At 40.3% G+C, this 23,384-nt stretch overlaps 1 protein-coding gene across 3 annotated transcripts; it reads right to left on the bottom strand.

Annotated features, from left to right (window-relative positions):
* Window positions 1-8,382, bottom strand: LOC311094325 (uncharacterized protein). Of its 3 annotated transcripts, none has more exons than XR_014608641.1 (4): window positions 8,154-8,382; window positions 654-8,037; window positions 446-537; window positions 1-100 (listed from the first exon to the last, which is right to left on the bottom strand). XR_014608641.1 is itself a non-coding variant. In XM_084132234.1 (2 exons), exon 2 carries the CDS (start codon window positions 6,935-6,937, stop codon window positions 1,043-1,045), a length of 5,895 nt encoding a protein of 1,964 aa, XP_083988360.1. In that variant the 5' UTR covers window positions 6,938-8,037; window positions 8,154-8,382; the 3' UTR covers window positions 548-1,042. The 3 variants fall into 3 exon arrangements, 1 of the variants encoding a protein (XP_083988360.1); XR_014608642.1 differs by having other exon boundaries at window positions 1-537; window positions 654-7,600; window positions 7,946-8,037; XM_084132234.1 differs by lacking the exons at window positions 1-100; window positions 446-537 and having other exon boundaries at window positions 548-8,037.
* Window positions 8,383-23,384: the final 15,002 nt, after the last annotated feature.

The following is a 23,384-nucleotide window of genomic DNA, read 5'->3' as shown; positions in this document are numbered from 1 at the left end:
GGCCCCTTGGATATATTCATCAAAACGCAGAGAGTTTCAAACGGGTGTCATTTTATTTCTTCCTCTCAACGAGCACCATGCACCATGAACACCGTGAAAACTACAGAAGAAACAGAATAATTACAAAATGCTTCTATGTAGCTTTACAAATAAATTGCACATACATTATGTTCACATATGAATCATGTTTACACACAATACAAATAATTTCAACAGATGACCAATATGAAATTAAATGAAATATGTTTTTAAGCCTTTATGACAAATGGAATATCACATGCTTCTTTTAGTTGAAATAATATATTATAATTGTTCACAGAAATATGTTTTTATATTGATGACATGTGCAATAAACCCATAAACAAATGAAGTATTGACATTCTCTTTCCTGATACAAAATCTCTTTTTGATAATACAAACTCCACACATTTTACACACTTCATACCTCATTCCGCTTCTCCAAGGGCGCTAATCCAAAGAGTTTCCGCCATCAGCTACCATGCTCTCTAACTCGACACACCATCACAGTTTGGAGTTCTTAAAAAATAACATGTACGAGCAATACAAATATAAATAAATCACAATGTAAATTCTCTTTACAAGATTCAAATGGATGAGCACGATAAATAATCAAAGTGGTTACAAGTTTTTACCGTTCTTCCGACGACGCGCGAGCACATTGTGCAGAGAGTGTAACAGGAAGTTTTAGCGTCATAAAAAACATCCGAACTTTCCGAAGAAGAAGAAGAACGGTGCTTTTCAAAATAAAAGCCAGAACAGATAAGGTGACACTGTCGAACTATAATGTCTTTTTAACATATAAAAATAAAATATTATATATTTTATAAACTGTGTAGGAAAATATTGTGTTTTATAAGACATTTACACTCCCACCAAATCCTAGTACAATGAATGAACAAATATACAAAGAGTAAGTGAATTGTGCAGGATTTCTTGACTCTAAGAAATGAACAGCCTGAAGTTAAGCTATCAGAGGTGTAACAGAGCAGTTTGTGCAATGTTATCAATCGCTTTTTTCTAGTCAGTTCTCTAGGAGGAGCACCAATTTTTTGATTGGTCTCTCAATAACTGAGGGCTTGGAGGGAGGATCTTGTTTTTTATGAGGTTTCCTCTCCCCAACTTGCACTTTAACTCTACGAACCAAACCATCACTACTTTGAACAGTCTCAATGACTCGTCCAAGTTGCCACTGATTTCTTGGGAGGTTGTCGTCTTTAATAATGACAATGTCATTCACTTGGAGGTTGCGTTGAGGTGAGTGCCATTTCTGTCTCAAGGATATGTTCAGCAGATACTCCTTTTTCCAGCGGCTCCAAAACTGTTGAATGAGATACTGAACTCTCCTCCACCTCTTTGTCGCATACAGGTCCTCCTTGACAAATACTCCAGGAGGAGGAAGAGCAACTTTAGATTTCATCATAATGAGGTGATTCGGTGTTATAGGCTCCAGTGCCTGAGGATCATTGATTCCATCCACTGTTAACGGGCGGCTGTTAACAATAGCCATGGCCTCATATAGCAGTGTTCTGAGGGAGGCGTCATCAAGTCGACCTGGGCACTGTGCGAAGGTGGCATTCAGCACATTTCGAACAGTTCTGATCTGGCGTTCCCAGACACCACCTGCAGGACTGTCAGAGGGAGCATTGAAGACAAATTCGCACTGCTTCTCAGTCAGGAAGATTTCCAGTAGCTTAGTATCACACTGTTTAAGTGCTTCCTTGAGCTCATTCCTGGCGCCAACAAAATTAGAACCTTGGTCACAGCGAAGTTGTTGAACAGCTCCTCTCAGGCTGATGAAGCATCTCAATGAGTTGATGAATGAGTCTGTTGACAAATCTTCGAGCATTTCAATATGAACAGCTCTAGAGTACAGACATGTGAAAATTAAGCCATATCTTTTGTATTCTTTGCGGGCTCTCTTTACAATGAAAGGACCGAAACAGTCCATGCCACTGTGCGTGAAAGGTGCTGAGGCTTCGACGCGTTCTGCGGGAAGCTCGGCCATTTGTTGTCTTTCTGTCGGCCGTCGCAGTTTTCTGCAAAGCACACAAGTGTGTATAAGCTTGGCAACCAACTTGCTCCCACCAATTACCCAGAATCCATTGGCCCGAAGCTCCATTAAAGTCTGGCTTCGACCCTGATGGCATGTTTTAACGTGGAAATGAGACACAATCAGCTTGGTGATGTGGCTGTTATTCGGTAGGATGACTGGGTGCTTGACTTTGTGACAGAGCGATGACTCTTTCAATCTCCCACCAACACAGAGAAGTCCTTCAGACCAGATAGGGTCGAGACGGAAAAGAGAGCTTGAGTTTGGAAGGTCTTTTTTACCCTGAAGCATCTTTATCTCCTGGGGGAAGGCTTGCTGCTGTACGATCTTAATCACTTCGTCTGCAGCCTTCTCACGCTCCTTAACAGTCACATACTCACTGTGTTGTTTCTGTTTAGAACCCAACCTCTTGATTCTTGCCACCACCTTAATAATTGTTGTCCAGGAGGAAAACTGACTCAAACGCCTGAGGATGTCATTGCAGTTTTTGACTTCTGTTGCAAACACCTGAATTGTCTTGACTTCAGGATCACCAATGAGTAATTCTGATGGAGCGCTGGGTGTTAAAAGTAAATTACTCTCCCAGAGAAACTTTGGTCCTCGCAGCCAGTTTGTTGAATGAATGTCTGAAGCACAAAGACCTCGGGAAGCATGATCAGCCGGGTTTTCTGCGGTGTCCACATAGTGCCACTGACTGGGATCACTATTATTCCTTATCAGCTGAACACGGTTTGCAACAAATATGTGGAACCTCCGGGCATCATTGTTAATATACGCAAGCACAACTTGTGAGTCTGTCCAGAAAACCTCTTCATCAATCTTTATGTCAAGTTCACTTTTTAACATGACACTGACTTTCGTAGAAACCACAGCTGCAGCGAGTTCTAGTCTCGGGATACTTAAGACCTTTGAGGGTGCAACCCTTGCTTTCGCCAGAACGAGACTGCAATGGACTTCATCCTTGTCATTTTTGAGCCTGAGGTAAGAACATGCACCGTATCCCACACAGCTGGCATCCGAAAAATGGTGCAACTCTACTCTGACAATGTTATGGAAGTCATGTGGGTGGTAACATCTCGGAATTGAAACCTCTCTCAACCTCTGAAGCCCAATTATCCACTCCTCCCACCGTGGCCTCATATCTTCTGGGAGTGGATCATCCCATCCGATGCCTCTGTGACACAGCTCTTGAAGTATACGCTTTCCAGTTAGGCTGAATGGAGCGATGAATCCAAGAGGGTCATAAAGAGAGGCAATGACAGAAAGGCAACCACGCCGGGTTGAAGGCTGATCTTTCAAGCTGCTGCTAAAACTGAAAGTGTCAGTTTCAGTTGACCATTGAATGCCGAGTGCACGCTCTGATAGTGTTGGATCCAGTCCTAGAGGTTCGATGGTTGCTGCTCTTTCTGAGGGATCTAAGCAGGTGAGGGCTGCTTCCTCATTTGAGTTGAATTTATGGAGGCGTAAACCTCCTCTTTTGCACAACTCCTGTGACTCAATGATCAGTTTCTGGGCTTCCTCGACTGATGGGACGCTGACTAGCCCGTCATCCACATAAAAGCTTTTCTCCACAAATGTTGATGCTAGTGGATAGGTAGCTTTGTGTTGCCGTGCGAGATGTTTTAAGCCAAAGTTGGCACATCCTGGAGACGAGGCAGCTCCGAAGAGATGAACCGCCATCCTGTATTCCTGTGGTTCCTTCTCCAAATCTCCACCTTTCCACCAGAGGAATTTCAGATAATTCCGGGATTCAGGAGTGACGGAGAACTGATAAAACATTCTTTCGATATCACAGATGATCGCTACGGCCTCCTTCCTGAAGCGGCAGAGAACTCCTACCAGAGGATTGATAAGATCAGGCCCAGTTAGCAGAGTGTCGTTTAGAGAAACACCATGGAATTTGGCTGAACAGTCGAATACGACTCTCAGCTTGTCTGGTTTTCTGGGGTGATAGATGCCGTGATGCGGAAGGTACCACTCAGTCTCTCCTGCAAATGTTGTAGGGGCAGGCTCTGCGTCACCCTTGTTAATTGTTTCTTCCATGAATGTTTTGTATTGATCATAATACTGTTTATTGGTCTTTAATTTCTTCTTAAGACACTGCAGGCGAACTGTGGCTAGCCTCTTGTTGTTTGGTAGGTTGGGTGGACTATTGCCCTTGAAAGGGAGGGGCATCTCATAATGTCCGTCTTTCTTCTGCGTGATGTTGTCACTGAGAAACTGTATGAAATGAACATCGTTCTGGGACACATATTTATCTTCATAAGTTCTCTCGGTGAAGTCTGATTCTAGGGCTTTTAGAACATCTGTCGCCGATGGAATTGGCAGTTCTTTTACTGTGAGCCGATGCACAAAGCTCTGACTTCCTTGTCTGTCTAGGTGAGGATTTGATGAGCCTATGATACTCCATCCTAGTTTTGATCTCTGTGCAAACGGTTGATTTTTGTCTCCAATGATAACCTCAAGAGGAGCTAGAGCTGCTGGACAGTCATATCCAATCAAGAGCCCTACATCACAGTCTTGAAGGGGTGGTAGCTTATCTGCCAAATGTCTGAGATGAGGCCAGAGTAAAGCTGTTTCCTTCGTTGGGACGTAAGACTTGTCCACCGGGATAAAGTCACGGCTATAGGCTTGCTGTAATTGAATGTGGTTCTTAGAGTGCAGTCCTCGTACTTGTAGACCATGGATGTTCTTGCTAGATATGATTGTATCAATAGCCGTCATAGTACTCAATTTTAATTTTACTGGTTGGGCATCAACATTCAGTTTGTCAAGTACATCTTCTAAGACAAACGTTGAGTCACTCTGTGTGTCCAATATTGCGTACGCAAGTACTTCTCTGTGTGGCTCTTGTATTGAAGACACAAAGACTGGGACGATACTTGAAGTAGCTGAAGCATGTTGTGTTGATGCATGTGATACGACCTTGTGCATTTCCAAGCTTGCATGGTTATCTGTGGAAGTGGAGCTATTCGTTGTTGCTTCCACAGGTCTTTGTTTCCTGTCATCATGCAAGCAGGTTGGGTGACGACGGCTGCATATGTTGCATGTGTGTCGTCTCTTACAATCTTTGGTCATGTGACCCTTCCTCAAGCACCCAAAGCAGAGCCGATTTTCACAGATGAATGTCTTTTTATCTTCACCACTCTTTGCTGCGAAGGTGGGACACTTGGTGATGTTATGAGCTTCACTTTTACAGACGGAGCAAGTTGATTTTGGTTTACTGCTGTTTGTTTCTTGTCTCTCCTGAGTGAAACTCTTAGTTTGCGTATTTGTGTTGAGAGCTTTGGCTCTCTTTGGTGATCTTTCATCTGTGGCCTTGAAGTTCATCAACAATGGAGAAGCAATAGGGTTACAGGCTATCCGTGCCTCTTTGCTCAGGAACTTTGTGAAGCATGCAAGATCTGGATAGCTTCCGGATGAGTCAAGTTCCTCTACAACAATTCGACTCCACTTGCGCACGATCCATTCCGGTAGTTTTTTGAGCAACTTGTGGTTTTCCTCACAATCGTTAAGGATAGCTAGTCCTTTGACGTGGGGAATCGCCTCAGTGCAGCCTTGGAGGAAGTCAGCAAACTCTTGTAGTGCAAGTGGATCGTTTGTGTTGATCTTTGGCCATCTCATGAGCTTATCTCGGAAAGCCTTTTGTATGATGAACGGGTTCCCATATCTGTCTTGTAAGACTTTCCATGCTCCATTGTATGCGCTTTCCGAATCTCGATAAAAGAAACCTTCTACAGCTTTGCGCGCCTCTCCAGCAAGATAATTTTTTAGATAAAACATCTTCTCACTTGGTGGGAGGGGTTTTCTGTCAATAAGAGCTATGAATGACATCTTCCAATCTGTAAACTGTAAAGGGTCACCACGGAACATGGTTGGTTCAGGGACAGGCAAGCGGTTCATACTTAATGAGCTGGCGATTGCTTGTGCTAGACTGACAGACTCCTGGGACATTGTCACCTCCGGAGCAGTTTGATGAGGTTGGAATGATGCAGCATCAGGATTTAATCGAGGTTCAGATTCCTTTCTGTAGCAAGCAGAGTTAGTTGCGACATTCATCACCTCATCATGGTTCTCAAACCCTTCAAAATCGTCATATGCTCTCACACGAGCTGCTGCTATGGCAACATCTTTTGCTGCTTGTAACTGCTGCAATTTGGTTCTCTCTTGTTCCAACTGTTGTTGCATTTCCACCTCTTTTTGTTTCATTTCTACCAACATTTTCGCCTCTTTAAGTTTCCATTCACCTTCTAACTTCTGAAGATGTGCTTGCTGTGCTTGGATTTCTTTCATGGCTTTTGATTGTTCCAGCTTAGCTGCAAGCTCGGCTTGTGCATCTACTCTACTGCTGTGGGTACTGGCTGAGCTGGAGTGGTTGCTTAATCTCTCCGGTGACTCCACGGAGCTCACCGTTTCAGTTTTAGTGTGGCCAAAGACAGACCCGTATTCAACTTTGTTTAATGTTTCTCTTACCCTTTCCTTCTCAAGTTGATCATTAAATTCTTGGTTAACGGTCTCTAGACGGATACTTATGAGGTCACAAATGTCTTTTGTTAGTGTAACACAGGCGTCCATTTTCTTTACGATCTCTGGTGTGGTGTTACTGTTACGAAGTATAGGTTCATACTGCTTGCTTACGTCATCACGCTTTGCTTGAATGTCTTGCTGTAATTCAATAAGGTCTTCTGATGAACAGAGGGTTTTTAATTTTGTCCTAGTCTCCCTTGCTACATGCTTCCAAGCATCATAGGACTTGTTAAATGCTTTCTCACGTTTTCTGGTGTCTTGGTCATGCATCTCTTGGCCTTTCTCCGTTAGCTTTCTTTCACGTGAGCTAGACCTGCATGGGGTGTCTTTAAGTGACATCTTGTTTGTTTGTACTGCTGCTTTAAATCGAGTGTAACCTTTGATTGTCCAATGCCTGAATTTTCACTTGTAAGCTGTAGTTATCTTTTACCACAGAGTAATGTTTATGCTGAGCATTAACAGATTATGGACATCTAAAGGATTTTTAGCTTAAAACAGTAACAACAAAACTCACTTTCTACCTTTTCATAAATAGACATTACCCAAGCGCATGAGCTAGTTTCTTGAAATAGTCACCAGTTTTAGAAGCGTTAGGAACTTGCAAGATATTTTGACCTTATAATACCATATTATTATTTAAGTCACTTCAGTTATGCTGCAAGGATGTGTGTAGAAATTGTCCCTTTTCAGCTTTTTTGCTCCTTGGCACCCAGTGTCTCTTTTTGCAGCTTTAGCTGTACCTTAAGCATGCTGTCCATTTTAAGTCTTGCCTGGGTGCATGAGTTGGATGCAAGCGAAGTAAACTGGCTGGTATTAGGTTGGTGGATGGACCTCAGATGTGATGGCGTCAGCTTCTCACCAGGGATGGCAGGGCTGGTGCAGCGATGAGTTTTCACTGTAGCGGCCCCTTGGATATATTCATCAAAACGCAGAGAGTTTCAAACGGGTGTCATTTTATTTCTTCCTCTCAACGAGCACCATGCACCATGAACACCGTGAAAACTACAGAAGAAACAGAATAATTACAAAATGCTTCTATGTAGCTTTACAAATAAATTGCACATACATTATGTTCACATATGAATCATGTTTACACACAATACAAATAATTTCAACAGATGACCAATATGAAATTAAATGAAATATGTTTTTAAGCCTTTATGACAAATGGAATATCACATGCTTCTTTTAGTTGAAATAATATATTATAATTGTTCACAGAAATATGTTTTTATATTGATGACATGTGCAATAAACCCATAAACAAATGAAGTATTGACATTCTCTTTCCTGATACAAAATCTCTTTTTGATAATACAAACTCCACACATTTTACACACTTCATACCTCATTCCGCTTCTCCAAGGGCGCTAATCCAAAGAGTTTCCGCCATCAGCTACCATGCTCTCTAACTCGACACACCATCACAGTTTGGAGTTCTTAAAAAATAACATGTACGAGCAATACAAATATAAATAAATCACAATGTAAATTCTCTTTACAAGATTCAAATGGATGAGCACGATAAATAATCAAAGTGGTTACAAGTTTTTACCGTTCTTCCGACGACGCGCGAGCACATTGTGCAGAGAGTGTAACAGGAAGTTTTAGCGTCATAAAAAACATCCGAACTTTCCGAAGAAGAAGAAGAACGGTGCTTTTCAAAATAAAAGCCAGAACAGATAAGGTGACACTGTCGAACTATAATGTCTTTTTAACATATAAAAATAAAATATTATATATTTTATAAACTGTGTAGGAAAATATTGTGTTTTATAAGACATTTACAGAGGCTAATATCAGACAAAGAAGTTACTGGGCCTAAATTAAAATAGTCAAAACGTAACCTTCTATCATTTAAGACTTCTTTAAAATCATTCATTTTTACTTTTAAAACATATGCCCTCTAAATATACAATCCTGTAACATGATTTCTTTTAACATCTCTATGTCTATGGTTTTCAACTGAAACACTGTTCTTTACTAGCACATTATTACTTATGACACAGGCTCAGATAACAGCTTTTAGCTGACTTTGAATGAGAGAGAGACTCTGAGGCATTCAGGACTGGTACACTGCACTCTCATAAACTTCTAAAATCAAACTTTATCTACCATCTTTTAACTCTAGCCCAGCGTAAGGCATCTTTGTCAGAAATGAACATCATTTTTATATATGTCTTTTGCCCACATCAAGGAATTTAGACATTACAAATTTGTATCTCTCACAAAAGTGTCTCTGTCGCACTGGCAGTTCAGCCAAGCACACACCAAATTCGGATAATCAAACCTGTTTCAGCCAATCATAAGCTTATCTTTTGAAAGCAAAACATCAGCTTCTAGTTCTTTCATGGTCAACACCATTTCTCCACGTTCAAAACAGTAACAAGCTGTTTGTTTAATCAGATGCCTTTCTACACATTTTACATTTAGCAACTGTTAATCCAGTTATACTGCTCCTACTTATTTGATCATTATTACTTATATAAAAAAAAATATATTATTATAGATCTTTCCTTCAAAAGGATTCTCTTAAGACTTAAATCTTTCAACCTTCTTTTAACCTTCAATCTTCTTACATTCTTAGTTCTTTCTCAGACAAAAACTTCAATATCGTCATCCAAACTGTTCCACTTTCAAACCCACATTAATACACTTCACTTTCACATTATCACTTTCTTTTACACCTTCTGAGTGGGCATTTACAGTTACGGGCTAAATGGCCTGCTGACCATAATCAAAACCCTCTCTGTCACCTTGCCTATAGTTTGATCATTGAGCTTGCAAAACGGCTCCAACTTACTGCACACCCTTGAAGCAGTGTGTCCCGATCAGGAATGTAAACAGAGCCACTGATAAGCAGTTCTCTGTATTCTTTTGACAGTCCACCAGTGGCGGATTCAATCACAACAGCCAAATCATAATCTTCATCATTATTATTGGCAGCACATTAATTTCCATACGTTGCAAAGGAAATCACTCAACATATTCTAAGGGGTTTTCACTAAACATTTTCTTTCTAATTTCACATTTCTTTGAAGTCAAAGCTTCAGAGCACAGCTGCTTACAGCGTTTGCTCTCTTCTGTCTCACTGTTTGTTTCTGGACTCTTCATAAAGTATAAAATTTGTACTATATGCCATCAATTTTATTAAAACTGGGTTGAAACAGTATTCCTCTATCAAATGGTTAGGCTGCAAATTCAACTTAACGTTATCATTTTTTTCTCAGTCCCACTTATCTCTGCTGTTATTCACACTCATTTCTTGCTTTTCATTCAAACCAACATTCAACCGTTGCTTCACAGTTTTTTACACACATGTTTTGCACAGGCACAACTTTCCTATGTCTAACATGCCCTTTTCCCCATAGTTTTCTTCATTGCACAGTACACTGGTGTGCAATATTCACTGTTGGATGTTCCCATAATGGCTGCCTTTTTCCTGTCACTATTGCCCGTGGATTTTAATCTTTTATTAGCGCGCACTAACTGACTGTTCACCCAAGCTCAGAAGGTTGAAAATTAATTTCTGCTTACTCTCAATGTCTTTCTCTGGATTGTTCCAGTGATTAATTATTTCAGCTCTTGAATTAATTTCCCAATAACGAGTACTCGGCTTCGGTCCGGACAATATCTTTGACCTTTTTGTCTCAATTTCCGTGCCCTTTTTAAAAGCCGCTCTTCCCCGTATCACAACGAGTACTCAGCTTCGGTGCGGACAATTTCTTGACCCCTGAGGTCTCAATTTCCGTGCCCTTTTTAAAAGCCGCTCTTCCCCGTACCACAGCTCTAGTTTCAGTTCCCAAATACAGCCATCATGGTTCACCCATACATTTTCTTAAAATCCCCAAAAGAAAATATTTACTGTCTCTTACCAGAGATGCTTCTGTTGCCACCGGGTTCTTTCTGATTCCAGTGGAGTTCCTCCTGGCCCTGATAGCAGTTGGCTCTTCTCTCTCAATTCTGCGAGGTAAGACTAAAGCCTGTGCTTCAGGATGATCAATCGTCAATCCGCTTTACTCAGGGCCAGAAGAAACTGCCATGGAATCCCAACTTCTGACACCAATTGTTGTGGCAAAAATATTCATTAAACAATCATCACCTGCGTAAGAGACATTTCTGAGTCAAATTGTCTTTTAAAAGTATTTATTCTTGCAAGAAGGCCCAGTTGCCACACAGAAGTCACCAGTACAGTCTGTGAAACAAGTGCGACCAGGGAGGGAGGGCAGAGGAGTCTTTATACTGCTTTCAAGGTCTCTTGCTTACAGGCCCTTATCTAAACAAGGAGAGGCTTCCCTGCTAGTTTTCTGATACTGCTAAGTTTGTTCTTACAAACTCACAAGTTCTAAATTGGGCGGCCACTGACCCTAGGGGTCAGAGGTCCCTTTTCAATCTGCCTCCTCCTGACGTCTCACCTGTTTCCCAGTGTTTAAAAACACACACACATTAGTCATATGTTTGCAGACTACGTAGAGTCCAGCAAAGATCATTTCAATGTCTTAATAATGAAAATAATGAAAATCAACAATGTAAATCAATGAAAATAAAAATTTCCCATTACAGTAGAAATGATCATTCTTTCTAAATGTGATGTAAATATGTCCTGGATGTAAGCTGCTCATCCCAAATAAGGGGAGTGGCAACGCTAGTAGCGTCCACAGTGTTTTCCTCATGATGTGCCGGGGAAGAGAAACACTTGTGTTGCATTAGCAATCAGGGATCAAAGCCATAAAGGTATGATGTATTTGTTGTTTGGGGGAATTTTTGGGGCTGCTGCTGAGTTCCTTGCAGAGGCTGCCATGGTGGGACGTGGGTTGGAGATAGATGCATGCGAATAGACTGGGAGGGACATTTTGTTGGGGTTTTCCCCTTAAGTTTGGCGGCCGCCCTCGATTTCTTTGAATGCGGGAACCCACGCCCGGTAGCGGGTAAGGAAGCCAGCAGTACACTCTCATTTTAATGTTGTTGATGTATGTCTTGGTATTGCTATGTTCTAGTGTAATGAAATTATGCATGCTATAGGTGATCACATGAATTGATTTAATGTATGTATTTAACAACCTTGGTAACCCCATGCTGAGTATATTGTCCTGTTGGATTGATGCTTTATTTCTCTTTAAGCTTATTGATTAAATGTTATCATTAATTACAAATACATGATTAGAATTGTACCTGTCACTGCATCAACCTGCTGTCCCCCTGGGTTTTAATACTATGATTGTCCAAAAATAAAAATGTTATATTTAAGGAATTGTGTACTTGAGTGTTTTCCTTGGTTATTGAGCCACAGAAAATCATTGGTCCAGTAGAGAACCTGTAAATCACCCTTATTACGACTTGGGGTGGTTACATGTAGGCTAAATACTAAATAAACAGACGCAACTGAATAAGTAAGTCTGTCCTCTTTCTTTTTTAAATAGACCTAGTGGTAAGCCACTTTATTTCTGTGCGGTTAATGTACAATTTTGACACAGATGAATTGATGAATTCATCAGTTTTTATTGTAAACCTGTGGTAAAATATTGATTCTTGGGTTTTAAATATTCAAGTAAACAACAAAAATGCCAGCAAACAGTTGCTTTTATCTTGTTTGTTTTGCGATGGCGCTGTTTCCAGTGATTTCTTTCTGATTAGTTTTCTGATGAAACTTCCATTTGTTGGTGAAATGCTGGGTTAGTGTGACGTTGTTCCAGAGAGGCGTGTTGTTACAGGTGTGTTTTAGTGAAGCGCTGCGGAGCCTCTGACCCGACAGTGGAAACGCAGCAGATTTTAAAGCCTCTGGGTTTCTCAAAAGCATCGTTGGCCAACTATGTTCACAAGATCCGTTGTTATCAGCATAGTTCAACGAGTGTTTCCCCGAAACCATCGTTCCAACAAACATTCGCAAACAGCATCGCACAATTGTGTGGCTGGAACGACAGATCTCGAGCTGTGGTTAGAAGCATAGGCTACTAGTTTGCATGACATGTGGACTTAATAAATCCTTATATTAAACAAAATAAGCAAGCTGACATTCAGAACAACCTGTGTCTTTAATTTAGAATACATTCAAAAGTAATTTATGTCTTTTAGTTTGTCAAGAGATTTAAAGCACCGTTTCTGAAGACTGCGCATGTGCGAACGTGCTCTACTAAGAACGAGCCTATGATTGAATCTGGAAATAAAGCAAAATAACTGAGAAAAATGATAAATAGTCCTCAGATGTCATGTCTGTAACTTATAGCAAAACATCTAGCGTTAATTCGATCTCAAACAGATTCATTAAAATAAGTTATTACTCCACCACGTGCGTGACGTTATAAACCAACGACCACTTTGTGGGCTCGGTATTCGGCCCAAACCCAGAGTACTCCCCCCGTATTCCTGGCTGTGAAAGAACAAGCCGAGAGTGAGGAGTCGGGGTGGTGGAGGAATGCTGAAAAACTGTCAAGGAATATTAGGTGAGTTGACAGAGTGAATACATGCTTCCTCTTATGCTGATAGGGTAGACAGAGTAATTGTTTGATGACAAGTAGGATTGATTATTTTAACGTGCTCCTCCCGAACTTTGTTTATAAAACATAATTTGTTGCAAAGTGGTCGTTCAACCACGTTGGTTTATGACGTCACGTGTAGCGAGTTATAAGTACAATCCAAGCTTAATGTATTGTTGTTTTTTCACTAAAATCCTTATTTTATTACTGATTTATTTCTGTTTTTCTTTGAGCAATATATATGTGTTGATTCTGCGATTCACTCTCTAGAGACTTTTATTTTGACATATTTTTCTGCCTCTCTCCAGTTCGCATTGCACATGCTGGGGAAAGGTAAGCGTTTTTCAGAGCTCTTCAATTTATGAGCAAATTAAGTTTGCAAAGTGTGTAGCCTACATTGATTTAATACCCCTTGTAAACAGTACGGAGACTGTATAGTGTGTTCTGTTATATGCGTGATATATCGTGTGGGCTGTATGATATGTATGCAAGGTTGTTGCACACGCCATTTATCAACTTTATTGATGTTGATCCACAGATGGGTCAATATCACTATAAAGTGCCTTTGGTGTCCTCATCCGAATCACTCAGTCATCATGAACATAATGCAAAATAATTAAATTCTGAGGTTTTATTATAAATGGCCAAGCACTTACACACATACAAGAACAATGATACGTCTCTTGAAATGTGTTTTTCTGATTTTATACCGTTTTCTTTGATTGGATGTATGTGATTTTGGCATGTCCCATACGCTGCTCAGCTAAATTCAGTGAGTGTAAAAAGTGGTTAAATGACATAAAATTAAAATACCTTTTTAATGTATTTATTGTCCTCAGCAAGCTGTTTAATAAAACAAGTCATATTTTTATGTTCATAATAATATTAAGCAGTTTGCATGTGTCCCTGAAATTGCTGTCCACCCTGTCATTATGGGGTAAAACGCCCATTTAAGAAACCAACTGATGTAGCCTACTCAGTGACATCTCCTCCCCCATTTGGTCTTTCTTCAGTGGAGGTTAAAATATCTGCAACACACACAGTAAGTATCTACACTTATATTTCCTAATTTTCATCATATTGGCCCTCATTTATCATTCTTGCGTAGAAACGGGCGTATATGTTGGCGTAAGATTATGCTTACACTCCTCTCACCGCCTGATTTATGAAGCTGTGCGTACCTTTGAAATCCAGGTGTACGCAATACCTGCCCTTGATAAATGCCGCGGCTGAAAACGATCGTCATTAGAATAACACGCCCCTATATATTCAAGTCTCCGCTCCCCCCACGCCCTCATTTTACGCCATGGACACACGGAAGACGGCAAAGAAGAGAAACTTCTCCGACGTGGAGATCGAGACCATCACCAGGAAAGTGAAAGAAAAAAAATGATTTCTAGATTTTTATTATTAATGATGCTTATTGTTATTTAGAAGAAGAATGTTGTTATTATTATTATTATTATTATTATTTAAAAGAAGAATGTCATTTTTATTATTTTGTCAGTCTGAATTATTTTTTGGTCATTGAAAGCCTTTCATTAGGCCAGTGACACACTGGCTGCGTGGCGTGAGCGTGGCGTTTCTGTTGCGTGTCAGTGGCGTTTTCTATGTCTTTGCACACCAGAAGCGTGTCTGACGCGGCGCTGCTGCTGCTATAGGTGACATATGATAAGCCTAGTCATTGGCAGTGTTGGGGCTAGTTACTCAAAAAAGTAATATATTACATATTACTCTCAAAAATAGTAATGCCTTACTTTACTTTATTACTCCCTGGAGAAAGTAACTAGTTATATTACTAGTTACATTTTTTTTTTCTTAATTATAATTGCCTGAGATTCATCAGATGGAGGGAGAACATACAAAGGAGGAGTGTTCTTTAGGGTCTTTATTACGCCAACAACAGACTGGCACTGTCTTGCACAAATAACTACAAACAACTGTACTTGTACTTGCCGTTGTTGACGCTTCCATTTTCCCCCATCTGTCCCAATAATATCTGTCTGCAGAGCCGCAGAGCCACAGTTTCACCCCAGCAGTTTTACCCGCGCATGCGCAGTTTCAGGTTGTAATTCAAGCCCTATAAATAGTCATTTATATGCAAAATTGTCTATAAAACACAACCGGTCTTCCGACCTTTTACTATATGCGCGAGGGAGAGAGAGCAATACAGCGCTCGTGTTGTTTGAAGGCGGTGAGAGTGAACGGGCTGCGCGCGCGCGTCCGGGGCGCTATATTTTTTTTCCCAGGATGGTAGGGGAAGACTCATGAATATTCATTAGGGAAGTCATCCCTGATTGGCCTTAACTGCCGCGTGTCGACCAATCGGTGATGGTAAATGATACCTCGTGCCAAACCCAGACCAATCACTGTTCCATTCACGCCCTCCTCCCCTTCCCTTCTGTTCTCTGTGTTGCGTGCCTTGTGTGTGATGAAGGTGCTACTGGCAAATGTAACGCAAGTAACTAGCTCGGGAAAACTGTAATAATATTACCATTTTCAGACGAGTAATGCCTTACACTACTAGTTACTGAAAAAAGTAATATTATTACAGTAACGCGTTACTTTGTAACGCGTTACACCCAACACTGGTCATTGGTGATATATTTGACATATGGGGAGAGAGTTGTGGAAGGCCTATACTTCATGTTAAACATAAATATAGCAGCAAAGACAACGTCGGCAGTATTGACACAAAATAGGCTACAGAATATTTCGTTCTGTAGGCCTACTGACAGGTGCAATATTTGAAAATCGATATTATTATTATTTAATTACATTTAGGCTATATCTGCATTTATGTCAAAACCTAGAGACTTTCAAACATCAAAATGTTATTTATTAATATGTATTCGTGTCAAAATGACATATAAACATCTTTTCCTATTCTATTTTGCCTGGAAACGCAACATAGGCGTCAGTTCTATTTCTAGCATGCACGCGTTTTCCGCGCGGCTCGAGCAGACAGTGTGCAAGCTCTAACCTGTTAACATGGGAGCCGAAATAAAAACGGACACACCACGCATCCAGGGGACTCGTAAATTTTGGGGCATCTCGCCCGGGGGGCGGGGTTACGTCCTGCGTCACATCTCTCATGCGGGTTCTCGTCGACCAGGGTCAGCGCGCACCATAGAGCACACAGGCAGGCACGGAACTAGCTAGCGAACCTAGGTCTTAAATCTAATAAATTGTGTTTTTTACAACACGTTTTTTGACGGAAAAGTGATGTTTAATTTCCATAGTCTTTGTTTAGTGAACGAAAGCGAAATCAGGAATTGCGGTCTTTCAGTTTGTTTATCGCTAGCTACCAAGGGTTTAAGTTGTACAAGATGTGCTGTAGCCTTAATTACAATGGCCAAGTCGCGTTTCATATTAACAGATGAATAGGCTTCGCTCAGTTTATTAAATACATCCAACCTGAAATGTCTCTTACAAACTATGAAGGGACAATGAATCAATACACTGACATGGCAATGCTAGACAGCTAGCCTACTTTGTTTGCACAGTCCTACCGTGATTTTGTCACTCTTCTCTCCACTCCTAGACCTACGTCTGGGAAACTTTTACCTCGATAAAGTTAGGCCTACTTATTGTATTGCAGAAAAGAAAAGTAAACTTACAGTAAACTCCAGTTAACCAGTTCATGTTTCTTCTTTAGGTGATTCAAGCAGTAACGACTAATTAGACTCAATACTGCTATTACAGGTGGAATTATGAAATAGAAACAGGCCTTAATGCAAGATTTTAGTCATGTCATAACACAATAAATAGAACATTTAATTAATAAATTAATCAATAAGTCAGGACAGCCCATTCATGCAGGTAGTGAAATAGTTCAATCAAATACAAATACACAGTAAAAAAAAAAAAAAAAGTCGTTGTTAACCTTAACCAGTTATCAAGTCAATTAAAAAATATATTTCATGGTGTGCATGGTGTGTTAATTGTTTATGTATGGTGTGTATGTTTTTTTGGTTTTTTTTGTAATGCAATGTTTTCAACATAGGGAAATATATACAGCATTTGTCAAAATGTCCCTTAACCTTAACCGACTTGACCTTTTTCAAGTCGAGCCCGAAGCAAACAGCATAAATTTGTAACTGTCGCGAAAGCCGGGTTCGAACATGGGTCTCAAGCGCGAAAGCCTAAGATTCTGCCACTGAGCCACAGGGGGAAAACACATTAACTTTTGGTCAGCGCGAGCATAAGAAAGCATATACGACATTGAGAGCTCTTCGCACTCGGGAGTGCGGTGACGGTTGGAAAAACTATAGAATCTTTGACGGGTCCCCGCTGGTGCGCGCTGACCCTGGTCGACGAGAACCCGCATGAGAGATGTAACGCAGGACGTAACCCCGCCCCCCGGGCGAGATGCCCCAAAATTTATGAATCCCACGCATCCAGTGTGTCACCGGCCCATCAGGTAAAGCGCACAGGCTCGCAACTGAAGGAATAAATATGCCTACAAATCAAATGCTTTGGTAAAGTCACACAAATTAAACATTGAAGTCCATGTTGCACAAAAATAAACACTGAAGTTTATAATTACTATGTTGTTTTTTTTACAGTGGGTCACAATATATCATATCTTTTAGTTTGTCAGTGCGTTTTGTGGTGTTAGGAATTGTTTTTCTGCGCATTTCCGCACTAACTCAAAACGTGCGTACATGTACACCACCTCCTGAGCTGGCGTAGGATTTGAGCGTACGCCAACGTCCATATTGATAAATTTCAAAGTCACCATGGTTTTGGGTGTACGCTGGAAATTTGGTGTATGCACTTTTGATAAATGAGGACCATTGTGTTTGTAGTTGCGTGTTGTCAAGCTTAACATGTCCACCCTGTCATTGTGAAATATTAATTAATATAAAAACTTTTCAGAAATTCTAAATATATATTTTAAACAGTGCACAGTCAGCTTCAACAGTGAATCACTTTGCTAACTGTTGTACACCATGTGCTCATTAAATACTAACTTTAGCCAAAAAATGTCCACCCTGTTCCATGACAGGGTGGACATGGTTCATGACAGGGTGGACATTTGCAACTCCTGAAAATCAGCCTGAGCCAGGCCCCTCCTTCTTCTATATTGGTTAAGGGTTTCTTGAAGTTCCTGTTGTTTTTCTAATGTTCCCCCGTTCTAGTTCACCCATTAAAGCATTTGTCCACCCTGTCATGCCAAGTTCCACCCTGTCACTTTGTTGTCCACCCTGTCATTTTAAACTTTTATGATGAAAATAAACTAATTATTTTAACAAGTTAACAAAACCTTGTGTGTGATTTCTTAAACAAATGAGGGCAGGTTAGTATTGTTTTAAAGTTTGACTAAATATCTTTGTTGTTAGATTTTATTTAGAAGAGAATGTGCAACTATCGCATATTTTATTGGGCAATGCATATTTAAGCAGTAACTTCATTATTATCAAAATACTTTTAACATTAACTAAAATGTTTTGTTGGGAAAGGGACACATTATCTTTCCACAGATCTACATTTTATAATCACTATGCAATGAAAATGTATTTATTCTACTATGAATTTGTCCATGACAGGGTGGACATATTTTATGGTTTGCTCGTATATTGTCAGCTTGCAGTTAATTTATAAAAAGTGCTGGAGCTTGACCAATATGCATTTCTAACAGCCTAATGTCTCCTTAATACAACACGTATGAAGTTAAATGGAAAATCTCTGATTTTTTTTTTTTTTTTTTTTTGGAAATTGTGAAGTCTCAAAAGCACTTTATGGTGATTTTGACCCAGATCCACAGATGGTGAGAAGCCCATGTTGGGCGTGACTGTTAATAAACATCCCCATTGTGGTGAACCGCAGTAACGGTGTCCTGGTCCTTCTTATACACAACGCAGAGAGACTATGGGTGTGCCGGTTTCAGAATGGGTGGTGACGGTTATGACATGAGTCAAATGTGACGGTTCGTAACATAACCGGCGTGGGGCGTTAGTCTGTTATAGGACAACTTAGTTTGAATAAACGAACAGACACTGATTAGGTACTTGATCACCTAAATTAAAAAAAATACAATTAATATTTGTGTAGTGTTCAATATTGTTATCGATACAGATACGCGGATGGGGTATTATTTCATCCGCAACCGCATCACATAGGCTAACTCATCATCCGCACCAACGTTTTTTGACCAGATTTCAAAGCCGCACCCGCCCGCCATCCGCTGATTGTTTTGCGGTCTATAGACGATGCAATGCTCTGCTCTGCTGATGCGAGCCGCAAGAAAGCCCTTGTCTGTTCTAGAAAGGATGCAGCAAAGATATTTAATGCTAATGTATGAGGCATAGGCCTACGCTGAGTTTCATTCATTTACGATGAGATGCGCTCTAGTTCATAATGCAATGCAAGTGAACGCTGCGCGCCCGCGCCTCCATGTCACGGTTATTATATTGTCTGTTATAGGCTATTTGCTTTTTATTTATTAAATACATTCAATTGGTTGATGAAACATTTATTAAAATTAAGATACAATTTGTACAAAACGAAATTCGCTTTAAAGAAAGGCTTTCTACAAAGCAAAACTAAATGAAGTGGTAAAAATCATGTCTGACGATTTACAAAACAAAACTTCATTAAGTGGTAAAAAACCATGTCTCCCAATTGCAAATGTTTATTGCTAATGTTTATTATTGCAAATGTTTTTCATTTGTTTCATAAATCTCATAATGATGGCACATCACTATATCATAGCTGTTATTTCTATCTCAAATGATTCGCGGTCGGTCAGGGGGTAGCTACTTGGCAAAGAATCAAATACAGTTGGAAACATGTAGTTGGAAACGACGTAGACCATTAATAACACAGACTGTTAACAATTGTTTTTAATTAGTATTTAAACATTCTCTATGATAAAAAATGTTTGTAAAAAATATTTTAATAACACGGTTTTGGCGGTTATAGAGTTCTAATGATGGTGTTCAACTATAACCGTCGGTCTCACGGTTATATACTAACCGTCCCATTCCTAAGAGAGATTATCGTAACAGCGGTCAGCAGCAGACCGGTTACAGTCACGCACGTGGTGGAGTAATAACTTCTTTTAATGAATCCGTTTGAGATCGAATTAATGCTAGATGTTTTGCTATAAATTACAGACATGGCATCTGAGGACTAATTCTCATTTTTATGTTATTTTGCTTTATTTCCAGATTCAATCAGGCTCGTTCTTACAGAGCACGTTCACACATACGCAATCTTCAGAAACGGTGCTTTAAATCTCTTGACAAACTGAAAGACGTAAATGACGTACTGAATGTCAGTTTGCTTATTTTGCTCAAGATAAGGATTTATTAAAGGGATAGTTCACTTTGAAATAAAATGTTGGTATGTTTTAGCTTACCTGAAGGGCATCCAAGATGTAGGTGTCTTTTTTTCCGCAGTAGTTTCAATTTTGATATTTTTAGGTCAAACCGTTCTTGTCTGTCAGTCATATCATGCAGGTATATGGTCACCCCCTCAAAGAGCAAGCACAGTCCAAATTAAAACAATTCCACATCGTCCAAATTAAACAATTCCCCATCGTAAGTACACATTGATGGCCTAAGACACGAAATGAGCGGTTTGTGTGAGAAAATGAACAGTATCGTTTTTACCTCTTATAAAACAACCACGTCAAAGTGATCTGAGGGCGCGGGCGCTTCCTGCTGTGTGACGTGTACGCAGACTGGTGCATAGATACACTAGATGTCGCCTTAAAGACATTCGTTCCAATGAACTGCCGTAGCCAAGGCGAAATCTAGTGTATATATATCTATGCACCAGTCTGCGCACACGTCACACAGCAGGATGCGCCCGCGCCCTCAGATCACTTTGACGTGGCTGTGTTCCGCAGGAGATTTCCCAGTAGTCGACTGTGGTGTGATCCTCTAACTGAACAATGCTCTAACCAGCTTTGTCTCAGTGGAATCTCCTGTGCTCTTCTTCATTAGACTTTTGAACGCTTGCACCACCCGTTCAGCCAGTCCATTACGTAGAAGCTGCATGATACGGTGATGTGTTTGATGCCATTTCGGGTCATGAACTCTTGGAACTCTGCACTTGTGAAACTACTGCCATTATCCGACACCACCATTTCAGGTATCCCATGTTGGCTAAAACTTTGTCTCAGGCACTGAATGGTTACAGCAGAGGTAGACTTGTCTAATGCCTAGTTCACACTACATGATTTTAAGCCCGATTTGCAAATCGCGGGGGATTAGCGAGCGATGAACGTTCGCCAATCTGTTAGTATGAAAGAGCCAACAACACATCAAAGACGCTCGCAGACGCGTCGCCGAGCCCAGAAAAATATCTAGCATGCTAAATATGAAAACTAAGAAGAAAACTAAGGTCTACCTTGGATCTCATCCATCCTGACTTTTAAAGTCAAGTGCAGGAAAAACAGATGAAGCAAAATTTTTACCATGATCGACATGCTAAAAAGAGACCGGTGACTGAAGGTGATACACCAAGAACTTTGGTTCAGGGCCTATCTGGATTCCTGGGACAGTTCAGGAACAGACGGGACTGGTGTCTTGTACTGTTGCACTTGGAAATTGCCAGATAGTGCGCCGGCACATAGATCAAGTGAGGAACAGGCATGTTGTGCCTTCAGAGGAAACTCTGGAGTTGGAGGAAACATCTATGAAAGAGGGGGGCGAGTTAACATATGTCCGTTAACAAACCGCTTTTCTCGGTTTCTGAGTTGGGTGTGTGTGTGTCAACTAATCTAACTTTATATTACCTTCATCACTGTCTTGGCTAAAGCATAGCACCATTTTTAAACATGTCAGCAACTCCTAGCAGCAACTGTTAGCTTTTTTTATTTAGCCACATTTACCTTTATTGGACTTTCACAAACAATGTTGGAATTTAAATGTCAAAATATGATTTCTTTTCACATTTGTTTAAAACCCTTTAAAATGTGATTTGAGCTTGTTTTTATTATTATTATTGTGATTATTAATAATAATAATTGTGCATGCAGCTGCCACACACAAATATAATTAAATTGCAATTACAACTTTTGATGATTTTATTGATTTAATTATTGCAAAAACTGTGCAGCCCTTTCATATATCTCAATCCGTGATATTGATCAATAAAGGAAGGATGATTTGATGAGGGATGGATGTACGGTTATCTATACAGATGTACAAACAATGTAAAACTTTACAAATAAAATAGTAGGCTACTGAATTGTGTGTGTTACACACAAGTGTTCAACTAACCCTCTGTCTGTTACAGTTAACCCCGCATATGGGCTAAGTTGTAACATTTGCACTTCTGTCACTTTAAGTGCAAATGTACGAAAATGGTAGGTCCTAGAAAACAACTTTAAGTGTTCATTTGTAGCAGAGATTTGCATGTTACTTATGTAAAAAAATAAAATAAAAATAAAACTATCTTTTGAATTGACCGTTCGCAAAAACCACGCCCCCTAGTTATTGTTACTACGCCCGTCAAACAAAAGAACCAGACACATAGCCATGGCTGGGTTGAGCTCCATACCTATCGGTATAAGTGATTGGTTTTGGAGTAAATCCATGGTGAATGTTGCTGATCTGTGGACACTGGATAGTTCATTCATGCCACAATGTTTCCTCCTGGTTTCCACAACGCTGTTTGATCTGTTCGGAGAAATGTGAATGTTTCACACTAGATCTCGCAGCGATGTTATTACTTCTGTGGCGAATTCAAATGCTTTCTTTACTGGATCTCTTAGCGCTGTGTAGTAACAGAGTGTCGCATGATCAAGATTGGCTCGCGCTGCTTTGGTTCAAACTGATAAACGGTCCGTCAACCACACAATAACGTGCAGTTTCGTTCCGCTTGCATTACGTTTGCCATTTGATGTTGGGCAGTGTTGTGGGCGCGCCGGCGTCTCTTACATTATGAGCGCGCTTGCCACACGCAACACGCCTACATTTGAAATAACAAAATTTTGGTCGGCAGGAAAAATGGTCCAACGAACCGTTCAATACGAATACGTGTATCGTTACACCCCTATTAGCTACTTAAACTACTTATTGATAATTGATATGCTAAGTTAGCTCGCTAGCTTTGCTTACATTAGAGCAGACATATGTAGGCTATGCTTATTAATTTTGGGCTGACAGGCATTTAGCTGTGAGTGAGGTCTCCCACACTGCTTAATCCATTGTCAGCATCTTCCCGCTTGGGTCTTGGGCTTTGGAAAGGCGAAAAAACGACCCCTCCCTCTAAACTTTTGGGGTACCTGGTGTCAGACTTGCAGGTGCCATAGGCGATGCATTTCACCATCTTGCTGAAATCGCAATGTTTAACGG

The sequence above is a fragment of the Abramis brama genome, assembly GCF_963993115.1.
Source record: "Abramis brama genome assembly, chromosome: 1".
Classification (NCBI taxonomy): Eukaryota; Metazoa; Chordata; class Actinopteri; order Cypriniformes; family Leuciscidae; genus Abramis; species Abramis brama.
Note: the sequence above shows the minus strand (reverse complement) of the source record. Positions and strands in the feature narration are given on the sequence as shown.

What these genes read in the sequence shown, in the direction of transcription:
- LOC311094325 (XM_084132234.1), bottom strand. Translation starts at nt 6,937, where the DNA reads ATGTCACTTAAAGACACCCCATGCAGGTCTAGCTCACGTGAAAGAAAG.